Here is a 21,589-nt window from a genome sequence, read left to right as displayed (position 1 = left end):
TTACAGTTCAGGAAAAAGATGTAAAAATCATCTAAAACCTTTTCTCAAGATGAAGCTTAGTGTGCCACTGGGGCCTAGCACTACCAACAAAATGAGGAATAAAATTAAAATTTGGAAATAAGAATGTTTTGGCCTAGCACTGAGTTACAGGACATCTATTCCAGGAATATTTATGTCGTGATCCCCAAATCTTAACTGTCTGTTGCATATGCTAGTTATGGGACACAACAGACATTGAATAAGTGAACTTTAAGCAGTGTATTTAGTTGAGTCCTAAATTTATTCATTTTAATGTATTATAAATGTAATAATACAGTTATAAAGGCATAAAGTCTTCATATTAGTCAAGATAATCAAGGAGGTAGAGAAGCTACATAAAAGCAAATCTTGAGAGAAGACAGAGCATGACTATAATAATAAGTCCTTGTGACCACAAATTTGTTCTTCAATTCTGGACACCACGACTAAGTGACACCCTCTTGAAACTTCATAGAGAAATCCTCGTTTTCAGAATACGTGGTTGACACATGGCATCTTAGCCTTCAAAAAATGTCCCAGAGAAATTCTAGTTCTGTAGAGCATTACAGAAAAACAAGAATTGCATGAGCAACACACGTAGAAATCTTTGCATTACAAGTATCTTGACTGAAAACCTGCTAGACACTGATCTCTATCTAGAACACGCAGACTTCCAAAGGATGTGCCACCATTGGCTCCTCGGAGCTTTGCCAAGGACCAATATCTTTCACAAAATTAAGTGGATTCAACAAGAATTAAGGTAAATCCGTGCATCTGTGGCCATAATTTTAGGGGAGACTGGTCTGGCCTCCTGAGGAGAGCAGGAAGGGCCTAGACATGCACTGGTGTCTGGCTGTGAGGACAGCTGAGCTTCGTTCTGTGGAGTGTATGTGTGCGTGTGTGTGTGTGCGCGTGTGTGCGTGCGTGTGCGTGCGTGTGTGCGTGTGTGTGTGTGCGTGTGGAGAATTTTTGCTCCAATGTAAATCCTCCTCCTGAGCATCTTCATATTTATGTGCTAATGTTACCATTGCATTTCAATGAAAAATACTTTGCAGTGTATAATTTTGGTGAAATATGAGCAAAGGTAAATACCTAGAAGCAGGTGAAAAAACCCACATTTACAAGCTAATCATTTTTATATTTGTTTTGGGGCAGCACCACATTTTGGAGAACTGTGGAACAGGTTCAGTAATATGGGGTGCCTTTCTTTGCCCCTGTGCTCTAAGGTTTGGAAGCAGACGCCCTCTGGTTCATAAATGTACATCTTTAAAATGGACTGCGTTGCAGGTTAAGTTCGCTGACATACATTCAGCCACACTGGAGCTATTTCCAACAACAGAGATGTTCCTCCTTTGTGAGGAGTGACATGTACTTACTGTAAAGATACACTGGACTGCAACCTGCTGAGGAAGTAAACAGATGGAAACCATAAGAAACGATGGCGATTTTGCAGCCAAGCCCCAGGATGGGGTGCAGCGTGGGTGTACCTGAGAATGAAGCACTGGGGTCGCTGCTCCTGGGACAGCTGGTGGAAGGCCCTCTCCGCACAGGAGAAAATGTGAGGCGGCAGAGAGCATGGCTGCCCCGCGCCGCTCCGGTACAACTGCGAGACCTAGGGACAGAGCAGCGTAAGGACAGGCATCTCTGTGAAAAGGCTCCAGGACACTTGGACTCAGCTGGCTTACTTCCAAAACACGAAACTGAATTCATCTCAAATCCTGAACCTCATTTGTAACTACAAAACGTTTGTTAAATGATGCCCTTCTCAGCACATTTTAAGCATTCGTAATGATAAAACGGAGGCTTCTATTTGATCCTTCATTACCAGTTTTCACAGGCTTTAAATTATCCTGCTGTCTTTAAGAAGAGCAACTCACAAAAATCCAGTTCAACCATGAAGTATACCGAAACTGTGATAATTTACATCAAATACAATTTCTCAGCAATATCTCATTTCAGTCACAAAGACAGAAAGGATTTTTAATTAGAGTAGAAGGCAGTTGCCACTGAAACGCATATGAATTTATAAATTTCTCGGGAAAACAAAATTTTAATTAACTTAATTTCAGTGACAGTGATTTATGATGATTGCCATGGTGATTCACTGCCAGTATTTTAAGTCCTTTGCAGTTTCTGATGAATCCATACACATGTGAATAAATGAGAGAAGACTTCTGAGGCAGAAAGAAATATCAGGAAAACAATTTTTATTTTACAAAATAACTGGCCTGTTTCTTCAAAGCCTTGAAGATGGGGAAGTTGAACAGAAGACTGAAGAACTGCTGCAGATTGAAGATTCAAGAGCCTGGGGGATCAGGGGCCCCGAGTGGTGGCCCGATCCCGGCTGTCTGGCCATGATTGGACAATGGCACAGGCCTGAACGAGGCCTCTGATCAGGGGACAGCGGTGTGTCAGCAGTAACTTCCTGCTTTGATGGTTGGACGCGGTTGGATAGCAGAATGCCTCTGTTTGCAGGAAACGCACGGTACACATCTTCAGCGTTGGTGGGACAACATGCCAGCAAATGACTTGAAAGTGGTTGAGGAAAAAAGCTGTTTGTACTATTTGTCTGCAAATTTTCCTTAAGTTTAAAGTTATTTAAAATTATTGGGGAAAAGAATGTTGAGTGTGTGTGTGTGTGTTTGATCCTCACCCAAGGACATTTTTTGATATTTTGTTCAGATGAAGTGGGAAAGAAAGAGAGAGAGAAAAATCAACGTGAAAGGGACACATCGAGTGGTTGCCACCCACACCACCAAACCAGGGCCAGGGACAAACTGCAACTGAGATAACGTGCCCTTAGCGGAACCGAACCGGGGTCTCTCCAGACCACAGTCAGACGCTCTAACCGCTGAGCCAAACCAGCCAGGGCAAGGGAAAAGAATGTTTAAAAGTAGAATACATGATCTACTATTATAAGACATAATTAGATGAATCTCACAAACATCATGTTGAGTAGAATCTATCAGATGCACAGGAGGACATACTATAAGATCCATGTATATGAAGTAGAAAGACAGATGGAATGAATCTACGCTGTCAGTCGTCATGTCAGCAGCACCTCAGGCCAGGTGTCAACAGTGACTAGAAAGGAGCAGGAACGAGGCTTCTGGAGCGCTGGTGACCTGCCTCTGGCGCTCACGCACATGTATTTGTCTGCACACTTAGAAATGAGCACTTGCCCACATGCACTGTATCTCGATAAAAATTTCAAAAAGTCATTGAAGACTGTGGTTGAGGTGCAGATACTAGAGAAAGAGATCACTAGAACACACTGCAGAACTGACTCACACATGCAGGGTGGGGAACTGATGTATACAGGGTTCTGCATCACTTCCAGTATAGTAGAGGGTGGTGTTGAGAAAATTGACCACATGTTTGAAAAGGAAACAAACGTTGAATTCTAACTCATGCCACGTGTAAGAAAAAAATCCCAGATGAATCTAAGTCCCAAATATGAACAGTGAAACTTAAATGATTTAGACAAGTATATTGAATAGTGCTCTCATGATTTAGGTAAGGAAATAAGGGTCACAAACAATGATGGGTCAATCATTGTTGGTAATTATTGTTTATAATGCTGGGTCAATTATGTTGATAATGCTGGGTCAATCTCACATTACATTGAACAACTCCTGTGCAACCATAAACACTATAATAATAAAATTAAAAGTCACCCTGGCTGGTTTTGTTCAGTGGTTAGAGCATCATTCCTAGGATCAAAGGGTCACAGGTTCAATTCCAGTCAAGGCTTGTACCTGGGTTGCAGGTTCAATCCCTGGCCATGGTCGGTGTCATGCGGGAGGCAAGCAATCAATGTCTCTCTCTCAGTAATGTCTCTCTCTCTCTCTTCCAACCTCCTTCCCTTCCACTGTCTCTAAAAGATCAATGGAAAAATATCCTGGGGTGAGGATTAACAAAAATAAAAATAAAAACTAAAATTAAAAGTCAAAGCAAAGACAGAGAGAAGAATAAGCTGTTCATATAATCAATAAATTATCAGTATTTTCTAAATGATTTTTAAAAATCAATGAGAAAACTGGAAATCAAAGGAAAATTGGCAAAGAATATAAATGGAAAAGAATGGCCAATAAATATGAGAAAAGATGCAGAAACTCCCTGGTAGCCAAGGAGGTGCCATTTTAAACACATAAATATTGGCATCTTTATCAAAGATAGTTTAATAATAGTAATAAGGCTTACACTTGCTATGTGCTTGCTACTGTTCTCAGCATTTTATACTTAACTCATTTAATCCTCCCAGAAAGCTATGACTTGGGCTTGAAAACCTTCCTTTTTATAGGTAAAGAAATCAATGCAAAGAAGTTAGCAAAGGGGCCTAGGTCACATGGCTAGTTAGTGGTGGAGCTTGATTTCCTGTCAATCACATAATTTCCTTTTCTTTAGGGAAGCTGAATACATTTTTATCTTTGTAATCACAACTCGGCTGCTTTCTCAGCTTGGCATTGTAGTATATTGCAGGTTTCCTGAACATATAGTATTCATATGTCGTATCAGTTATAGCAGTGGAATCTCATAATGTTGGTGGTATTCATTGTTTCCAGTTATTTCAACCGCAGGATGACCTTATGAGCTGCTTACAAAGGACTTATTAAAGTCTGCAGCTCAGTTATTTCAACAAAATGTGGTTTGATGTCACCGTTTTCTTTTACACCTAGATGAAGGTTTAAAAGCTGCGGTTGTAATATAGCAATCTTGTCACAAGACACTGTGAGCTTCAACTGCCAATCAAAACCCTGTACCTGCAGAGAGGAAAAAGCAACTATTTCTTCTAACAGAGCCTGGTTAATTTCACGTTTTATATTTTCAAGCAATTCATGAAAGTTTCTTGATGAACTGAATTCAACTGTTTCAATTGCTGAGATATCTCTTCATCAGATAAATTTTTACCAACTACAGCTTTGAAAAATTTGGTAACATCTTCCAGAACATGCATCCATTCTGTAGAATCCCAAACACTCTGATAATCCTGGTAGAGAGGATAAATTCAGCCACAAATGCCATCAATTATTTGATGTGCCCACAGTCGTCTATGGTATTATACTTGAACTTTTTGTATTTTGATTTATTTGTGAATTAAAAATGAATATTGAAGCCATTTGAATATTAGTGATGCATGCATTATAATTCATAAACCCACTAGGAAGATGTCACTCAGCTTTATTTTCTTTTAGGACAAATTTCTGTTCTTTTGGAAAACTTGCACCAACACTCTTTCACTTCTCCCCAAGTCCAACACAGACCTAATCCAATTCTGACAAAATACTTTTAAACTAACCTGCTTTGTAACATTCTGCAGAGGATTTCATTTGCTGTTATAAACAAAAGCGAGACCCAGAGACCCAGGAGCATATACGAGACTACTTGTGTGTTGAGTGCATCCACATTCTTCCTCTGTTTCTTCTCTCTTCACATCTGTTTGGGTTTACCTATTCTCTTCAGGCTAAGTTTTACTAGAAATTAGGTGTGGCAGTGGATTTGGAGTGTCTAAATAAAGTTTTTCTCCTGATAACCAAACTAGTAAACTTTTTCACTTATCTTCTCTTGTAAATCTCCTTTTCATACAATTTTAGAGATTTTATTGAAGAATAGTCCATTGCTCCCACCTGATAATATTTTGTTTGATGTTAATTCTATCCTTTATAAGCAATATAAATATGAAATAATTTTAATATGATACCATGTTCTATTTAATTATTTCTATCATACCTTGAAAATTTTCACTTACATAAGTTCTAGTTTTCTGAGTGATGACAAGCCATCTAACTTTATATTATTTTTTTATTTTATTTTTTTTATCCTCACCGGAGGACTTTTTTCTATTTTTGTTCAGATAGAGAGGGAGGGGGAGGGAGAGAAAGAGAAACATCGACGTGAAAGGGCTGCCACCCACACAACCCAACCAGGGCCAGAGACAAACTGCAACTGAGGTACGTGCCCTTAGCGGGAACTGAACCCGGGTTTCTCTGGACCACAGGCCAACGCTCTAACCACTGAGCCAAACTGGCCAGGGCGTAACTTTATATTGCTTATCATTATCATTATCTTTATCAATATTATTGCTCATTCTCATTTGGTCCAGCAAATATCAGCAGGGTTAAGACACTTCTTTTCCCACAGGCCACCTCTCTCTGCATCACCCTGTTCTCTCCCGATCTATATCATTTGGGAACAGAGAATCTGGTCAGTGAAAATTTTAGGTGCTCTTTTTTATGTTATGAAGGAGATGACATTACATCATCTTCATCTGTGGTTATCTCTAGTCTTTGTTTCCCATACATAAAGCCTTTCTTTATAGATCAATTCCTTCCTATTTTCTATTGTGCATGATACTCTTAATAAACTGCCAGGAGATTGCAGATCTGGCCACATTCTGAACTCTAAATAGCCTTATATTTTTTCACCTCCACGATGTGGCTCTTCTGGACAGTTCTCCGAAATACACTCCCTTTCCCCTCCTCAGAATCCTACTCATGCTTTAAGATTTGCCCCAATCACATTTCATTTCCATGTAAATGCCTTTCTTAACCTAAAACTTCCTTCCATTCTAACCTTTTCACATGTCAATTAATGGTATACAACCCCCAATACAGGCACTTTTCTGTCCTCAGCTACAAGTGAAGTCTATGATGTTTTTTATCTTTTAATTTTATATTTTTTTGTTTTTTGCATTTTGCTTCTAGAATATCTATGCAATTCTTAAGGAAAAAGAGACTCTTACCCAGCATCCCTAAATATCTAACACAACATGTTATATTTAATAGACTAAAGAAATGTTTGTTGGTTTTATAAAACATCCTTGTCCCTGATTACAAGGTTATTTTCTGTAAAACCTATTCAGAAAGATCTGGCTACTTTTCTGTTTCCTCCTTCTCCCCTCCCTCTTAACATATTTAAAATGAGTGATGATACTTGTCTTCAGCATAAATAGGCAGCATGACCACAAACCTTTCCCTGTTGGGTATACTTCATTTAGAATGGTCTGCCTACTGGCGGCTCAGCGCCACGTCTCCCGGCGACTGTCAGCGTCAGATCAACGCTGCTTAGGGCACCAAGCCCCCTAATGGGCAGGGCTGCTTGTTGGCATGTGTTTATATCAGTCTCAAAATCAAGTTTGCCACAAAGGGTGTTCTACATCCATGATTACTGACCTGCTATGTAAGAAGTGAACATATGCAAAGGCTTAATATAACACAGTTAATAGTATTGGTAACAAAATAAAAGGCACAGATGGTAGATCTGGACCTTTGTTTCCAACCTGAAACATAGAAGCCATTCTCTTGGTTTGTATAATCTTTATAGATATGATCATATTCAATGTTTTTTTTTTCTTAAACTAAAAAAACATGAGAAGAAATAAAACTAAATGAAATTTAACATTTAAAACAATAAATATACACATAAATTTAATTAACTGATACTTAAAAACAAATTAAACTTTCTCTTGTGTATCCATAGGCAATGGGATAATTTAAACATGGTTCAGTACATGAGTAGCTAATTTTTATTACAAGGTACTAATATTGCTACACAGGAAGCCCACTAATTCAACCTAAAAATTAAATCCTAATATGTTACCTAATGTCTTACCTAATATCTCTAATTTTATGGGTGGTTACTTATAGATCAGGGGAGTACAAACTATTTGATTCTACATAACATATGTGAATTCCAAAGCACTAGACACTGCAAGGTTTCAATGACCTGTTAAAACTGGGTAATTTTCTGTTAACTTTGTATCAGTGTATATTTTACTAAAATGATCTTTGGACACCAATGCAGTAAAAATAGAAATAGCCTATTTTATTGTAGCTGTAATAAATGACCTGGAAACACATTAATAATCTCTCCATGAACAACTGTAAAAGCTGGATAAAATATAAATTAAACACTTAATTGGAGGCCTCTGAAAAATCACCAAACAGCTAGGACTTAAGGGATCAAGATCTTGGAGAATATCAAAATGCACTGAGCCGAACAGAATCTTCTGCATAAGTTGTTCTCATCGTTTGTTGCCATTTTGTGGAACAAAGCTCAGAGGCCCCATAGAAAGTAAACCTAAGTGTCTAAAGAGGTAAGTAGAGATTTCCGCAGTTTAACCCTGTTGGGAAGACACAATTTCAAGTTCAGGCCTCAGTAACAAAGGCAAACCTAGATGGACATCATCCCAACTTCTCAACTGAGATCTTTAAAGGCACCCTCCTTATGCATAAGGGAGAACACAAGGTAAAAGAACCTTACCAGAGTCAAAATCATCTGCCTATACCTTATCTATCCACCACACAAAAAAAAAATTACAACTTCTTTGGAAGAAGATAATACCATCCAGGCCTCTATAAATACTTATGCAAAAGGTTCAGTATTGAAACATTTTCCAGGAATGTCAGTAAATAACACCCATGTAATGAAAACCAACACACACACACACACACACACACACACGAAACAGACCCAGATATCATGAGATATTATTAGAATTATGATTATGTAGTATTAGAGTTACTAGATTATAACAAGCTATTAATGTTAGAGTTATTGGCACATATTTTAAAATTAATCATTAACATGTTCAAGAAAACAGGTGGTGAAACAAAGAATTTCACCAGAGAACAAGAATCTTTAAGTAGAAAATAAAAATTTTAATATTGAAAAAAACCAACTGATGTGAACAATTTAATACATGGTTTTATCTGTAGATTTTAAACAACATAAGAGAGAATTAGTAACCTAGTCAGCCAAGTAACCTAGACAGTCTAGTAACCAGAATGTAGATTAAAGAGAAGTAAAGGTAGAAAATAGAAAAATGTATGTTTATATTTTTATAAAATTCAAACAAAGAAAAAATCATCATAGGAAACAGATATCTTTAATTGAATAATAATAAAATTATGAAATATCAAAGATGTAGAACTTCATAAAGCTGTGCTTAAAGCAAAATAAAAAGTCTCAAATATTGATTTAGAAAAGGCAAAAAGTCAGACACACTGTACAGCTTAAACAGCTATCAAATTAAACTCAAAAGAAGCAGAGAGAAGGGAAAAGCAAAAATCAGCAAAAATCAATTGTACAGACAATAAATAAATAATAGAAAAAATTTTAAAGTCAAGAGTTTTCTTTGAAAAGAATAATACAATTAATAAATTCCTAGCAAACAAATTTTTGAAAGTCACAGAAGGTTTAAATTACCAACACATGAAATGCAAAAAAAATCACTCAAAATTCTAAAAACATTAAAAAATATTATTATGAGTTAATTATATGCCAAAATATTTGAAGATTAAATATAATGAAGAGAATCATTAAGCAACTACTCAATTTAGAATTTTCTGAACACTTTTACCTTTTACCTATCGTTATGGGTTTCCTTCTTAATCAGTCATTTGATACAAATAGGTTTGTCTGGTAAGCATTACTTTACACTATTAAATGGTATTTTAAATTCTGTACTCACCATGGTGGAATAAATCGGAAGCTCTTTGAATGGGTTAACAAGCAAAAGGATGTCCCCAATAAAAGTCTGTTAAAAGAAAAGGATATAAATAGTTCATGAACCTTATAAATATCGCCTTTAAAAGTTAAAAACCACTTTGCAATATAAACAATAAGTAAAAATTACACTTTAAACATTTTGTGAATTGCTTTAAGTTTATAAAGAAACAGAAATTTAAAATTCAAATAAAATAAATCCAATGGGTTTGTTCCACTGAACATATAAAAAAGTAAAATGACTAGATTCTGAGAACTTATTATCTTAAAGGGGTTTTGTGAGAACCAGACTGAATAAAAAATATAAAATTAAAACATATAGCAAAATATACTGAAGGAAGTAAAGGGGGTAATGAGTTCTATGTTGCTTCAGAATAACAGTAAAATGCATAACTGAACATTTGATAAAGCAAAGAAATAAAATAATAATTTAGCAAATTTTAATTAAAAAGGACAAGCAATGAGATATAAAGGCACATATAACAGATGTGACAAATACATATTAACTAATAAATGATAGATTTGAACCCAAGTACATCAGTATTAACATCAAACATAAAGCTATCAAATGCTCTTATTAAAAGAAAAAGATTATGAACTGGAGTAAAATACTATGTGCTACTCTAAAGAGAAACACTTTAAATATAAAGGATAACAAAATTTGAAAGTTACAAGATGAAGCAAGATATACAAACAATAACAGCAAAAAAAGGTGTTTTAGCATGTACTCAATTCAGAGCAATTATATTTTAAGGTAAGAAGCAGATCAGTGATAAAAAGGGACATTTCACAGTGATAATGTGACTAATCAATCAGGAAGATGCAGGAATTCTAAATTTGTATGAGATTAAAATTTAGTTTAAAACATATGAAACAACAACAGCTTTGAAAAGAAAAACATGAATTCATAATGATAGTGGGAAATAAGCAAACAAAATTTTGAAATAAATAGTCAGCAAGTTGACCAAATTATATACAGAACACTGTTACCAAAAACTGCAGAATATATGTACATTCTTTTAAATTTAACACAGACCAGTTTCATTACAATTAAAGGCTTTGAGTCACACAAAGTGTATTCTCTGATCATGGTAAAATTAAGATAAAAATTAATAATGGATACCTAGAAAATTAGCAAATGTCTGCAAAGGAAATTAAATCTAGATCTAAAACCTTTCCATATAGAAAACTAAGATTTCTCTTGTGAATTCTTCCCAATGTTGATGTACAAAATAAACAAATGTTATATAAATTATTTCAGAAAGTAACAGAAGAGAGAACATTATTTCATCTTAAGAGGACTACAAAAACTTGATAGTAAAAATGTAACTAGTATATTGAAAGAAAGAATATAGGCTTTTTTATTTCATTAAAATACATGCACGAATTCTGAGCAAAATGCTGACAAACTGAATTGGAATAATGCATTCAACAGATAATAGATTTCAACCAAATAAACTACCAGAACAGGTAGAATTTGAAAAAATAATAAAACAAATAATACTGATCATGCTGAGTGCTGTCCAGGATATGTAAGAAAAAAAGTCTGTGGTGGGGACAAGCAGAGATGGCAGCGGGCAGGACCAGAGGGATGGTGAGTGTGTGAGAGAGTGTGAGTGGACGCCAATGTGGACGACCAAATAGGAGTAGTGCAGAGCCACGGAGCAGAAGGTTCCTGTACTGTGGACGGGAGCAGCCAGCTACCTCAGTAAAAGGCCCTTCAGGGTGCTTCTCCCTGCACCACAGGGACGTCCCACCATTTTGGAAGATCCCAAGTCTTCCCTTGGAGGATGCAGTGGGAGCAGCTAGGGCCCAGCAACATGAGCCCACCAGTGCACCTGGCACCATCGGACCAGTGGACATTCTGTGTCAACACAGACCAGTGCATAGTAGAGGAGCTGCCAAAGTGCCGGTGGTGGAAGCTGCGGACAGCCAGGAGCCCAGCACCATCCCCCATAGTAGCAGCCTGATCAGAGTCGAGATATACCCCCAGCAACAGAAGCTGGGGAGCTGCCATCCATCCCCAGGCAACAGAAGCACAGACCAGCAGCTGAGACCCATCCCCAAAAACTACAGCAAAGGCTGAGCAGGAGTCGAGCCCCCCAGGGCAGCAGCACTCCCCAGCCACCAGCTGCAGTACCTGGGACTCCACAGAGGCCTGTTCGGTCCAGCAGCTCACAAGAGCAGTGGAAAGCTGGAGCCCAAAAGAAACTGGTGCGATCGAGCTGCCCGTGGGTCCTGCTGGGTGCTGGGGCACCAGAGAAGCCTGTGCGACCCAGCAGCCCACAAGAGTGGTGGGAAGCCAGGGCCCAAGAGGGACTGGTGTGTTCCAGCTGCCTGCCCATGGGACCTGCAGGGTGCTGGGGCACCAGAGAGGCCTGTGCAACCCACCAGGGAGGGTGCAATCTACTTTCCCACAGGACCTGCAGGGTGCTGAAGCACCTGAGAGGCCTGTGCGAACCAGCAGCCCATAACATAGGCATAAAGCCCAGTCCCCAAAGGGACTGTGTGATCCAGTTACCCATGGTACCTGCAGGGTGCGGGGACACCAGAGAGGCCTGTGTGACCCAGCTGCACAGAAGATAGGCACAGAGGATGTGAAGATGGAGGCAGAGTGAATGGAAGCTACGCAGACAATCTCCCAGAAGCAAATGGGAATTACAACTAAAATAAAGACATATCCTCAGAAAAAAGCAAGAGAAAAGCAGCAGGACAGGACCATATAACCAGGGACACTGGCAGGATCTGTAGAGGTGCAAGAGGGTGGTGGGCTGGGAGCACAGGGACAGCAGCAGTCTTAGCTGTGAGCAGTGCCCTTGGGGAATAAAGACCAAGCTCACTCCACAGAGCAGAGAGCTGGGACAGAGCTCTAAAATAGCCACAGTCACTCACCTGGGGGCTACACTGGAGGGAGGGCAGACTGGGCTGGAACTATGTGGGGACACCTAGGATTTGGAGGGCACTCAGAGTTTTTGCTGAGTTGCGGACACAAAGGATGGTGGCCATTGTGCTCTTTCCCAGAGCTGTGAGGAAAAGCAGCAACTCCCCCGCCCCCCACTCCCCTCGGAGATTCAGCCTTTCCCAGGTGAGGCAAAGAAATGCAAGTTGAGGCTCATTAACAACCAGCATCTATCCCACCCTCTGGAAATCCTCTTATGCAGAACACCAGGGCTACATTCCAAGGCACTGAGTAACTGAGACAACTAGCCTCCAGGAAAAAGCTAGAGGATAACTGAACTTTTCCTGGGCTTGCAAATCTACACAGGAAAGTAAGACTTGACAGTGTTGTTTAATGTGGGCCCACCCAGGCTCATCCAAACCCAGTAGAGGGAGCCACAAACAGCAGAACACCAACATCCACAAGGAAAATTTGGCAGGCTCCAAAACACAAGAGATAGCCAAAATTGGGATTTGTTTCTTTGTTTCACTGACCTCATCTTTGATAGAGTTCTCTTGTTCTTTCATTTAGAATTTGTTTCTTTGTTTCACCAATGAAAGAACAAGAGAACTCTATCAAAGATGAGGTCAATGAAATGCAGTTAAGCAAATTATCAGAGGTAGATTTCAGAGCCATGCTCTTGAGGAAGCTCAACAGCATGAGTAAGGACATTAACACCATGAGTAAAGATATAGAAACATTGAAAACTAACCAAGTGGAAATGAAGAATGACATAGCAGAAATTAAGAACACATTACAACACATCTAACCAGCAGAGTAGAGGAAGCTGAGGACTGGATCAGTGAATTAGAAGACAGGGTAGAAAAAAATCAACAAATCAGAAAACCAAAAGGAAAAAATAATTAAAAACCAGGAAGATAGCTTAAGAGAACTGTGGGACAACTGGAAACATAATAACATTTGTATCATAGGAGTCCCCGAAGAGGAAGAAAATGGGCAAGGGTTAGAGAATATATTTGAAGAAATAGTGACAGAAAATGTTCCTAACTTGGTGAAGGAAGAAGGCATTCAAGTTCAAGAAGCACAGAGAGCCCCAAGTAAGAAGAACTCAAGCAGGCCCACACCAAGCCACATAATAATCAAAATGCCAAAATTTAAAGACAAAGAGAGAATCCTAAAGGCAGCAAGAGCTAAGCAACAGGTTACCTACAAACAAAACCCCATAAGGCTCTCAGCTGACTTTTCAACAGAAACACTACAGGCCAGAAGGGAGTGGAATGAAGTAATCAAGGTCATGAAAAACAAGGATCCGAATCCAAGACTATTCTATCCAGCAAGGCTATCATTCAAAATAGAAGGTCAAATAATGAGCTTTCCAGGCAAAAAAAAAAAAAAAAAAAAAAACTAAGGGAATATATTAACACCAAACCAGCACTGCAAGATATGTTAAAAGAACTGCTGTAATTAGTAGAATAAATAGAAAGAAAAATATAACAACACTAAACAAAATTGGCAATAAATAAGTACATATCAATTATCACCTTAAATGTGAATAGTTTGAATGCTCTGATAAAAAAACACAGAGTAGCTGACTGGATAAGAAAGCATGACTCAGGTATATGTTGTTTACAAGTGACCCACCTCACAACAAAAGACTCACATAGGTTGAAAGTGAAGGGATGGAAAACAATCTTTCAAGCAAATGGGAAGAAAAAAAACTGGGGTAGCAATACTAATATCTGATAAAGTAGATTTCAAAATGAAGACCATAACTAGAGACAAAGAAGGCCACTACATAATATTGAAAGGATCTATTCAACAGGAAGATATAACCTTGGTAAACATATATGCACCCAATATAGGAGTACCAACACATATTAAAAATCCTCTGGAGGACTTCAAAGGAGAAATCAACAGCAATATAATGATAGCAGGGGACTTGAATACTCCACTGACATCACTGGATAGATCATCTAGACAAAAAATTAATAAGGAAACACAGACTCTAAATGAAGCGCTAGATCAAATGGATTTCATAGATATCTACAGAGAATCCCACCCCAAAACTGCAGAATTCACATTCTTCTCAAGTGCGCATGGGTAATTCTCAAAGACAGACCACATGTTAGGGTATAAACTATGCCTACAAGTTCAAGAAGACTGAAATCATACCAAGCATCTTCTCAGATCACAATGGCATGAAACTAGAAATCAATTGCAACAAGAACATGCAAAGACATTTGAAAATATGGAGGTAAAGAGCATGTTATTGAACAATAAATGGGTTACCATGGAGATCAAGAAAGAAATTAAAAATCTCCTGGAAATCAATGAAAATTAATAAACAACAACACAACATCTATGGGATGCAGCAAAAGCAGTTCTGAGAGGGAAATTCATAGCACTACAAGCCTACCTCAAGAAACAAGAAAAATTTCTAATAGACTATCTATTCTCACAACTTAAAGAACTAGAAAGCAAACAAAAAGAAAACCCCAGAGCAAGTAGAAGGAAGGAAATAGTAAAGATCAGAGCAGAAATAAATGAGATGGAGACCAAAAAGGAATTCAAAGGATCAAGGAAACAAAGAGCTGGTTCTTTGAAAAGATAAACAAGATTGATGGACCCCTTAGCTAGACTCACCAAGAAACAAAGAGAGAGAACCCAAATACACAAAATGAAAGAGGAGAAATAATGACTGACAACACAAAAATACAAAGGATTATTAACAAATACTATGAACAATTATATGGCAACAAATTTGACAATCTAAGCAAAATGAACAAATTTCTAGAAACACATAGTCTCCCCAAACAGAACCGGGAAGAGATAGAAAACTTGAACAGACCAATAACAACAAAAGAAATTGAAGATGTAATCAAGATTTTTCCAGCAAACAAAAGCCCAGGCCTGGACAGCTTCACGGGGGAGTAAACCGAACATTCAAAGGGGAACTAATACCTATTCTCCTCAAACTATTTCAAAAACTTCAATAACAAGGAAGACTTCCAAACTCTTTTTATAAGGCCAGCATAATTCTAATTGCAAAACCAAAAAAAAGACACTAAAGAGAAAGAAGACTATAGGCCAATACCCCTGATGAACATAGATGCCAAAATCCTGAACAAAATACTAGTAAATCGAATCCAGCAATACATCGAAAAAGTTATTCACCATGACCAAGTGGGATTCATCCCAAGGCTGGTACAATATTCGCAAATCAATAAACGTGATACAATCTACAAACAAAATGAAAGATAAAAATCATATGACCATATCAATAGATGCTGAAAAAGCATTTGACAAAATCCAGCACCCTTTCTGATAAAAACACTCAGCAGTGTGGGAATAGAGGTCTCATATTTCGACATAATAAAGGCCAACATCATACTCAACAGGCAAAAAGAAAAAGCGTTTCCCTTAAGAACAGGAAAAAGACAAGGATGCTCACTTTCACCACTCTTATTTAACATAGTATTGGAAGTCTTAGCCACAGCAATCAGACAGGAAGAAAAAAATAAAAGGGATCCAATTGGAAAGGAGGAAGTGAAACTGTCATTATTCACAGATGACATGATATTATATGTAGAAAATCCCAAAGACTCCATCAAAAATATACTAGACTCAATAAATGAATTTGGCAAAGTAGCAGGATACAAAACTAATGTCAAGAAACTAAAAAAACAATCCCATTTACCTTCACAGCAAAAAAATTAAGATACCTAGGAGTAAATTTAACCAAAGACATAAAGGACCTATTTGTAGAAAACTACAGGTCATTGAAAAAAGAAATAGAGGAAGATATAAAAAAACAGAAGCAATACCTTGTTCAAGTATTGGCATAATTAACATCATTAAAATGTCCATACTACCCAAAGCAATCTATAGATTCAATGCAATCTCCATCAAAATACCAACGACATACTTCACAGAACTTGAACAAATACTTCAAAAGTTCCTATGGAATAAAAAAAGACCCTGAATAGCCACAGCAATCTTAAAAAAGAAGAACAAAGTTGGAGGGATCACATTACCACCTTTCAGGTTATACTGCAAAGCCACCATAATCAAAACAGCCTGGTACTGGCACAAGAACAAGCAGATAGTTCAATGGAACAGAATAGAGAACCCAGAAATGGACCAAGACAATATGCTTAAGTAATATTTGACAAAGGTGTCAAGAGCATACAGTGGCTGTTTAATACATGGTGTTGGAAAAATTGGACAGCTACACGCAAAAAAATGAAACTAGACCATCAACTTACACCATACACAAGAATAAGCTCAAAATGGATAAAAGACTTAAATGTGACTCATGTAGGCAATAAAATTGTGGAAATCATACGTAGAAGAATTTTCACTGATACATCACCTAAGGCAACAGAAACAAAGGAGAAAATGAACACATGGGACTACATCAAGCTCAAAAGCTGCTGCACAGCAAAAGAAACAATCTCCAAAATGGAAAGGGAACCCACTCAATGGGAGAGTATAATTGTCAACGATACATCAGATAAGAGGTTAATTTCCAAAATATATAGAGTGCTCATGCAACTCAACAAAAGGAAGACTAAGAACCAATTAAAAAATGGGCAGAGGAACTAAATAGACACCTCTCCAAACGGGACATACAAATGGCTAAGAGACATATGAAGAAATGCTCAACATCACTAATCATCAGACAGATGCAAATTAAAACAACTAGAAGGTATCACCTCACACCTGTCAGAATAGCCGCCATCAACAAATCATTGAACAACAAGTGTTGGCGAGGGTGTGGAGAAAAGAGGACTCTAGTACACTGCTGGTTGGAATACAGACTGGTGCAGCCACTATAGAAAACTATATGATATTACCTCAAAAAATTAAAAATTAAACTACCATTTGACCCAGTGATACCACTTCTAGGAATATACCCTAAGAAACCTGAAACACCAATCAGAAAGAATATATGTACCTCCATGTTCATAGCAGTACTATTTACAATAGCTAAGATCTGGAAACAGCCCAAGTGTCCATCAGTAGATGAATGGATAAAAAATCAGTAGTACATATACACAATGGAGTACTATGCAGCTGTAAGAAAGAAAGATCTCTTATCCTTTGAGACGACATGGAGGGACCTGGAAAGTATTATCCTAAGCAAAACAAGCCAAACAGGGAAAGACAAGTATCATATGATTTCACTAATTTGTGGAATATAATTAACATAACAGTCTGAGGAATGGGGTAGTTCCAGAGATGTGGAAGTAAGGTACAGACTGACAATCCCCAGAAGAGGGGTTTGGCGGGGAGAGATAAACCACAGAACTTATATGCATGTATGCATGAACAATGGACACGGACAACAAAGCTGGGGATAAGGCATGGAGGATGGGGAAGGGGAGAATCAGTTGGGGAAAAAAGAAGAAACATCTGTAACAAAAATAAATTAATTAATTTAAAAAATAAAAAATAAATAAAAGTCTGTGGTGGGAGTGCAACACTTTGAAAAATTACTTGGCTGTATCTTCTACACCTAATCATACCTTATGATGCTGGCATTGCAGAAACCCTCATCTATGTTCGTCTCCAAAAACATGTAAGATAGTTTATAATAGTGTTATTTATAATAACCAAAAATTGAAAACATCTCAAAGGTTTCTCAATTGTAGAAGAATTAATAAATTGGGATATATTCACACAGTTTATTGTATAACAATAAAAGTGGCTAAGTAGTGCTACAAGTAACAGTATAGATGTATATAATAATGCATGAAATATAAAAGACACAAAAGAGAATATATATGATGATTCCTTTTACATAAAGTTAAAAAAAAAAGACAAAACTATTCCATAACCTTATATGTTAGAAACTTTTGTAATGATTAGGGAGGACTGGGGAAGGGTCTTGTATTCTGTTTCTTTATGAAGCTGCTGGCTGACATGTATATTCACTAAATAAAAATTCATGTAGCCATACACTAATAAGTTGTGTGCTATTCCCTTTATATGTTGTAATTCAATACAACATCTACTTAAAATTATTGGCCAGAATTTTAGAGCCTAGTATAGAAGAAAAAAAATATAAGTGAAGTAATTGAGATGAAAGAAGACTTTATTAGTTTAATATCTCAAAATTACTCTTAAATTCAAGAGGATAAAAATGAATCTAGAAATTAGACAGGGATAACTGAGACATCTGTTAACTAAAGATGAAAATTTTCAAGATAAAATCAAAATAGAGTAACTCTAAATTGCATTTTCCTATTATAAGTTTTATTTATATTGGTATAATTATTGAAGAAAATTATTAATATATTTTGATAAACAAAAAATAATAATTTATAAAAATGTGATCTGAATGTTAATGATAGTCTTAAAATGACTTTATATAGGTTTATAACATAATCTGAAGTGGTCATTTTGATAAAATGGAAAATTTTAGATGTACTGCAGAGAAAGAATTTTTAAAATTGCAGGAATATAAAGATTTTCTTTACCTCATTTTTCTTTTTCTTTAAAAATTATTTTCCTTTATTAATTTTAGAGAGAAAGGAAGGAAGAGGGAGAGAGAGAGAGAAACTTTGATGAGAGACAACATCGACTGGCCGCCTCCTGCATGCCCCCACTGGGGATTGGGCCCACAACCTGGGCATGTGCCCTGACCAGGAATCAAACCTGCGACCTCCTGGTGAGTGGGTCGACACTCAACCACTGAGCCACCCTGCCCGGGTTCATTTTTCTAACATGTTATTTTATTTTAATACCTTATGCATGTCAAGTGTTCAAAAGGGTGTTTTAGACAGAATGGAATGACATGCAACTATATGGCAGGTACTGCATAGCATAGCATACTATAGGTGAAACTGTAGCTAACTAGGTTAGCTTGGAAAAACTGTGTCCATCCACATCATTTCGAATAACCTGGAAGTGAGAGAGACTTCAACTTTGGCACCAACTTGTAAACGTTCACCTCTTGAGATGCTCATAAAAAGATGACCTGCTGCATCCAATTGGGTCACCTTCAGGGGACAGTAAGTTAGTAAGAGGTTGAGATGAGACAGACTCTATACTTAGCTAATGAAAAGTTACAGAATTTATTTGTATTTTCTGAGGTTTCTTTTTATGGGTCTCAAGTTCTACTAGTGTGTTTGTAAAGAGACTACCGCCTGTGTGCATATCAGCCATCCGTGAAGAGATCTGATTGCATCCTCTATTCTCTCTGTTACTGTTGACAATAATTGTTTGAGAAATGCTGTGCATTTCCCAGCAAGTAAAAGTCTCATCATCTGCAATTCATTTTTTGTTTGATGTTGTGGGAACTTTCTACTGCTACAGACTTTATGGAAACTTCCCCATTCGACAGCTAAATGAAATGCTCTACACTTAATTGAGAGAGCAATTTAAAAATACTTTGAAAGACCATCTTACATAATAAATCAGAGTATACAAAAAATGGTGAAAATCCTTTTTCAACAATTAATTCAGATGAAATATTTTATCTTGGCTCTGATGGGCCAGTGACAGCAGTGGAAGTCAAGTTCTGTGCATAGGTCGAAGGTAGGGCTGATGTTATTTGCAGTAAAATCAGACATGGGATATGGAAGAACAACAAGCATTAATACTCTCACCAGGCACTTTGGCCTGAAAGCTGGAAGGGGATGCCGTTGATTATGATGTGAGACGCTACAGGAGGGATGTGCTGGGAGCCCTGGCTGGTGTGGTTCAGTTGGCTGGGCATCGTCCCATGCACGGAGAGGTCTACAGTACTATTCCTGGTCAGGGTAATGCCTGAGTTGCTGGCTCAATCCCCAGTAAGGGGTGTACAGGAGGCAGCCGACTGATGCTTCTCTCTTATCAATATTTCTCTCTCTCCCTCTTCATTATTTTCTCTCTCTAAAATCAGTAATAACCTACTAAAAAAAATGATCAGCCCTTGCCATCTTGGCTCAGCCGTTAAAGAATTGGCCTATGGACCAAAGGGTGCACCTACCTGTGTTGCAGTTTTGATTCCCAACTTGGTTGGGTTTGTTCGGGAGGCAACCGATCACTGTGTCTTGCTCACATCAATGTTTATCTCCCTCCCTCCCTCCCCCTTTCTCTAAAAAATCAATGGAAAAAATATCTTCTGGTGAGGATTAAAAAAAAGAGGAAAAAATAAGACTCTCAAAATGGAAATATTTAATCTTGAGACAACTACTAAACTAGTTAGTACCTTTATATTTGTGGGGAAGAAACATTTGCTTTTATTTCTAATTCATCATGGACTGATAGTTTTGTAAAACATAATAAAGATTAATTCATGGAGAAATAAAATCGAAAAAGATAAAAGCATAGAAAATATCAACCTTGAATGTTATTAGATTTAACAGATGAAAATTAAACCATCAGATTGCTATGTGTTTCTAAATGCTTACTCTCATTGCAGACTGCTTATAAAAGTTTCACATAGCTAATGGTCCATAGGATACATTTTGAGAATCACTTATTACTATTCAATCAATAATGTTTAAATTGCTTGTCTGTCCCTGAAGGTGAATTCAAATGCCATCACATAGAATACTCAGCACAAAATTGTTCCTAGACGATTTAGCTCTTCGCTGTTTCAGGTACAGATAGGAGGAAAACTGTGCCTCACATAGTGGCAAATGTATATTTTATGTGAACTTTAGCAAAGCACAAGGTTATTAATTCCAGTCCTTCAGATAGAAAGCAGAGGGTATCTATGAAGACAGTCCATTGTGGGGAGGAGTTAGAGCCAGGACTCAGAAAAACAGGTAGGAAGTATTTGTTACTTAAGATTAGAAAGTGCTTGGCCAGGCCTCTCAATGAGCAAAACCATGTTGGTTCTTATTTTCACTGAGCTCAGAGTCAAGTTCAGGAGCCAGATGTTCATCAAAGCACCAACAATATATATAATCACAAGCAGTTATAAGTGTTCTACACAGAAATTCTTCACATTGACTTAATCTGGAAGGTTAACATAAAGACTAAAGAACTTTTAAATGGGAGTTTATAAAGCTAAGTATTTTATGGAGGTAGAAAGAGAATGTTATGGAAAGAAAACTAAAAAAATTCCCAGATGCAGGAAGGAGGGCAATAATCAGTGGCTAAGAGTCATCAACAATCGTGTTCAGGGACCAGATCTTGAGACTCCTAGGAGATTCTAGACTCTGGAATAAG

At 37.4% G+C, this 21,589-nt stretch overlaps 1 protein-coding gene and 1 pseudogene across 1 annotated transcript in view; both read right to left on the bottom strand.

Annotated features, from left to right (window-relative positions):
* MYO16 (myosin XVI) overlaps nt 1-21,589 on the bottom strand; it is a 422,200-nt gene that overhangs the window by 284,489 nt on the left and 116,122 nt on the right. The window contains exons 11-12 of the mRNA XM_036250228.1: nt 9,491-9,556; nt 1,506-1,630 (exon numbers count right to left, since the gene is read on the bottom strand). Of these exons, the coding sequence (XP_036106121.1) occupies nt 1,506-1,630; nt 9,491-9,556 (191 nt within the window). The remainder of the gene's footprint in view (nt 1-1,505; nt 1,631-9,490; nt 9,557-21,589) is intronic.
* LOC118622964 lies at nt 4,584-5,331 on the bottom strand (annotated as a pseudogene).

Source organism: Molossus molossus, unplaced genomic scaffold (assembly GCF_014108415.1).
Source record: "Molossus molossus isolate mMolMol1 unplaced genomic scaffold, mMolMol1.p scaffold_m16_p_9, whole genome shotgun sequence".
Taxonomy (NCBI): domain Eukaryota; kingdom Metazoa; phylum Chordata; class Mammalia; order Chiroptera; family Molossidae; genus Molossus; species Molossus molossus.
This window is presented reverse-complemented; position numbering and strand designations above follow the sequence as displayed.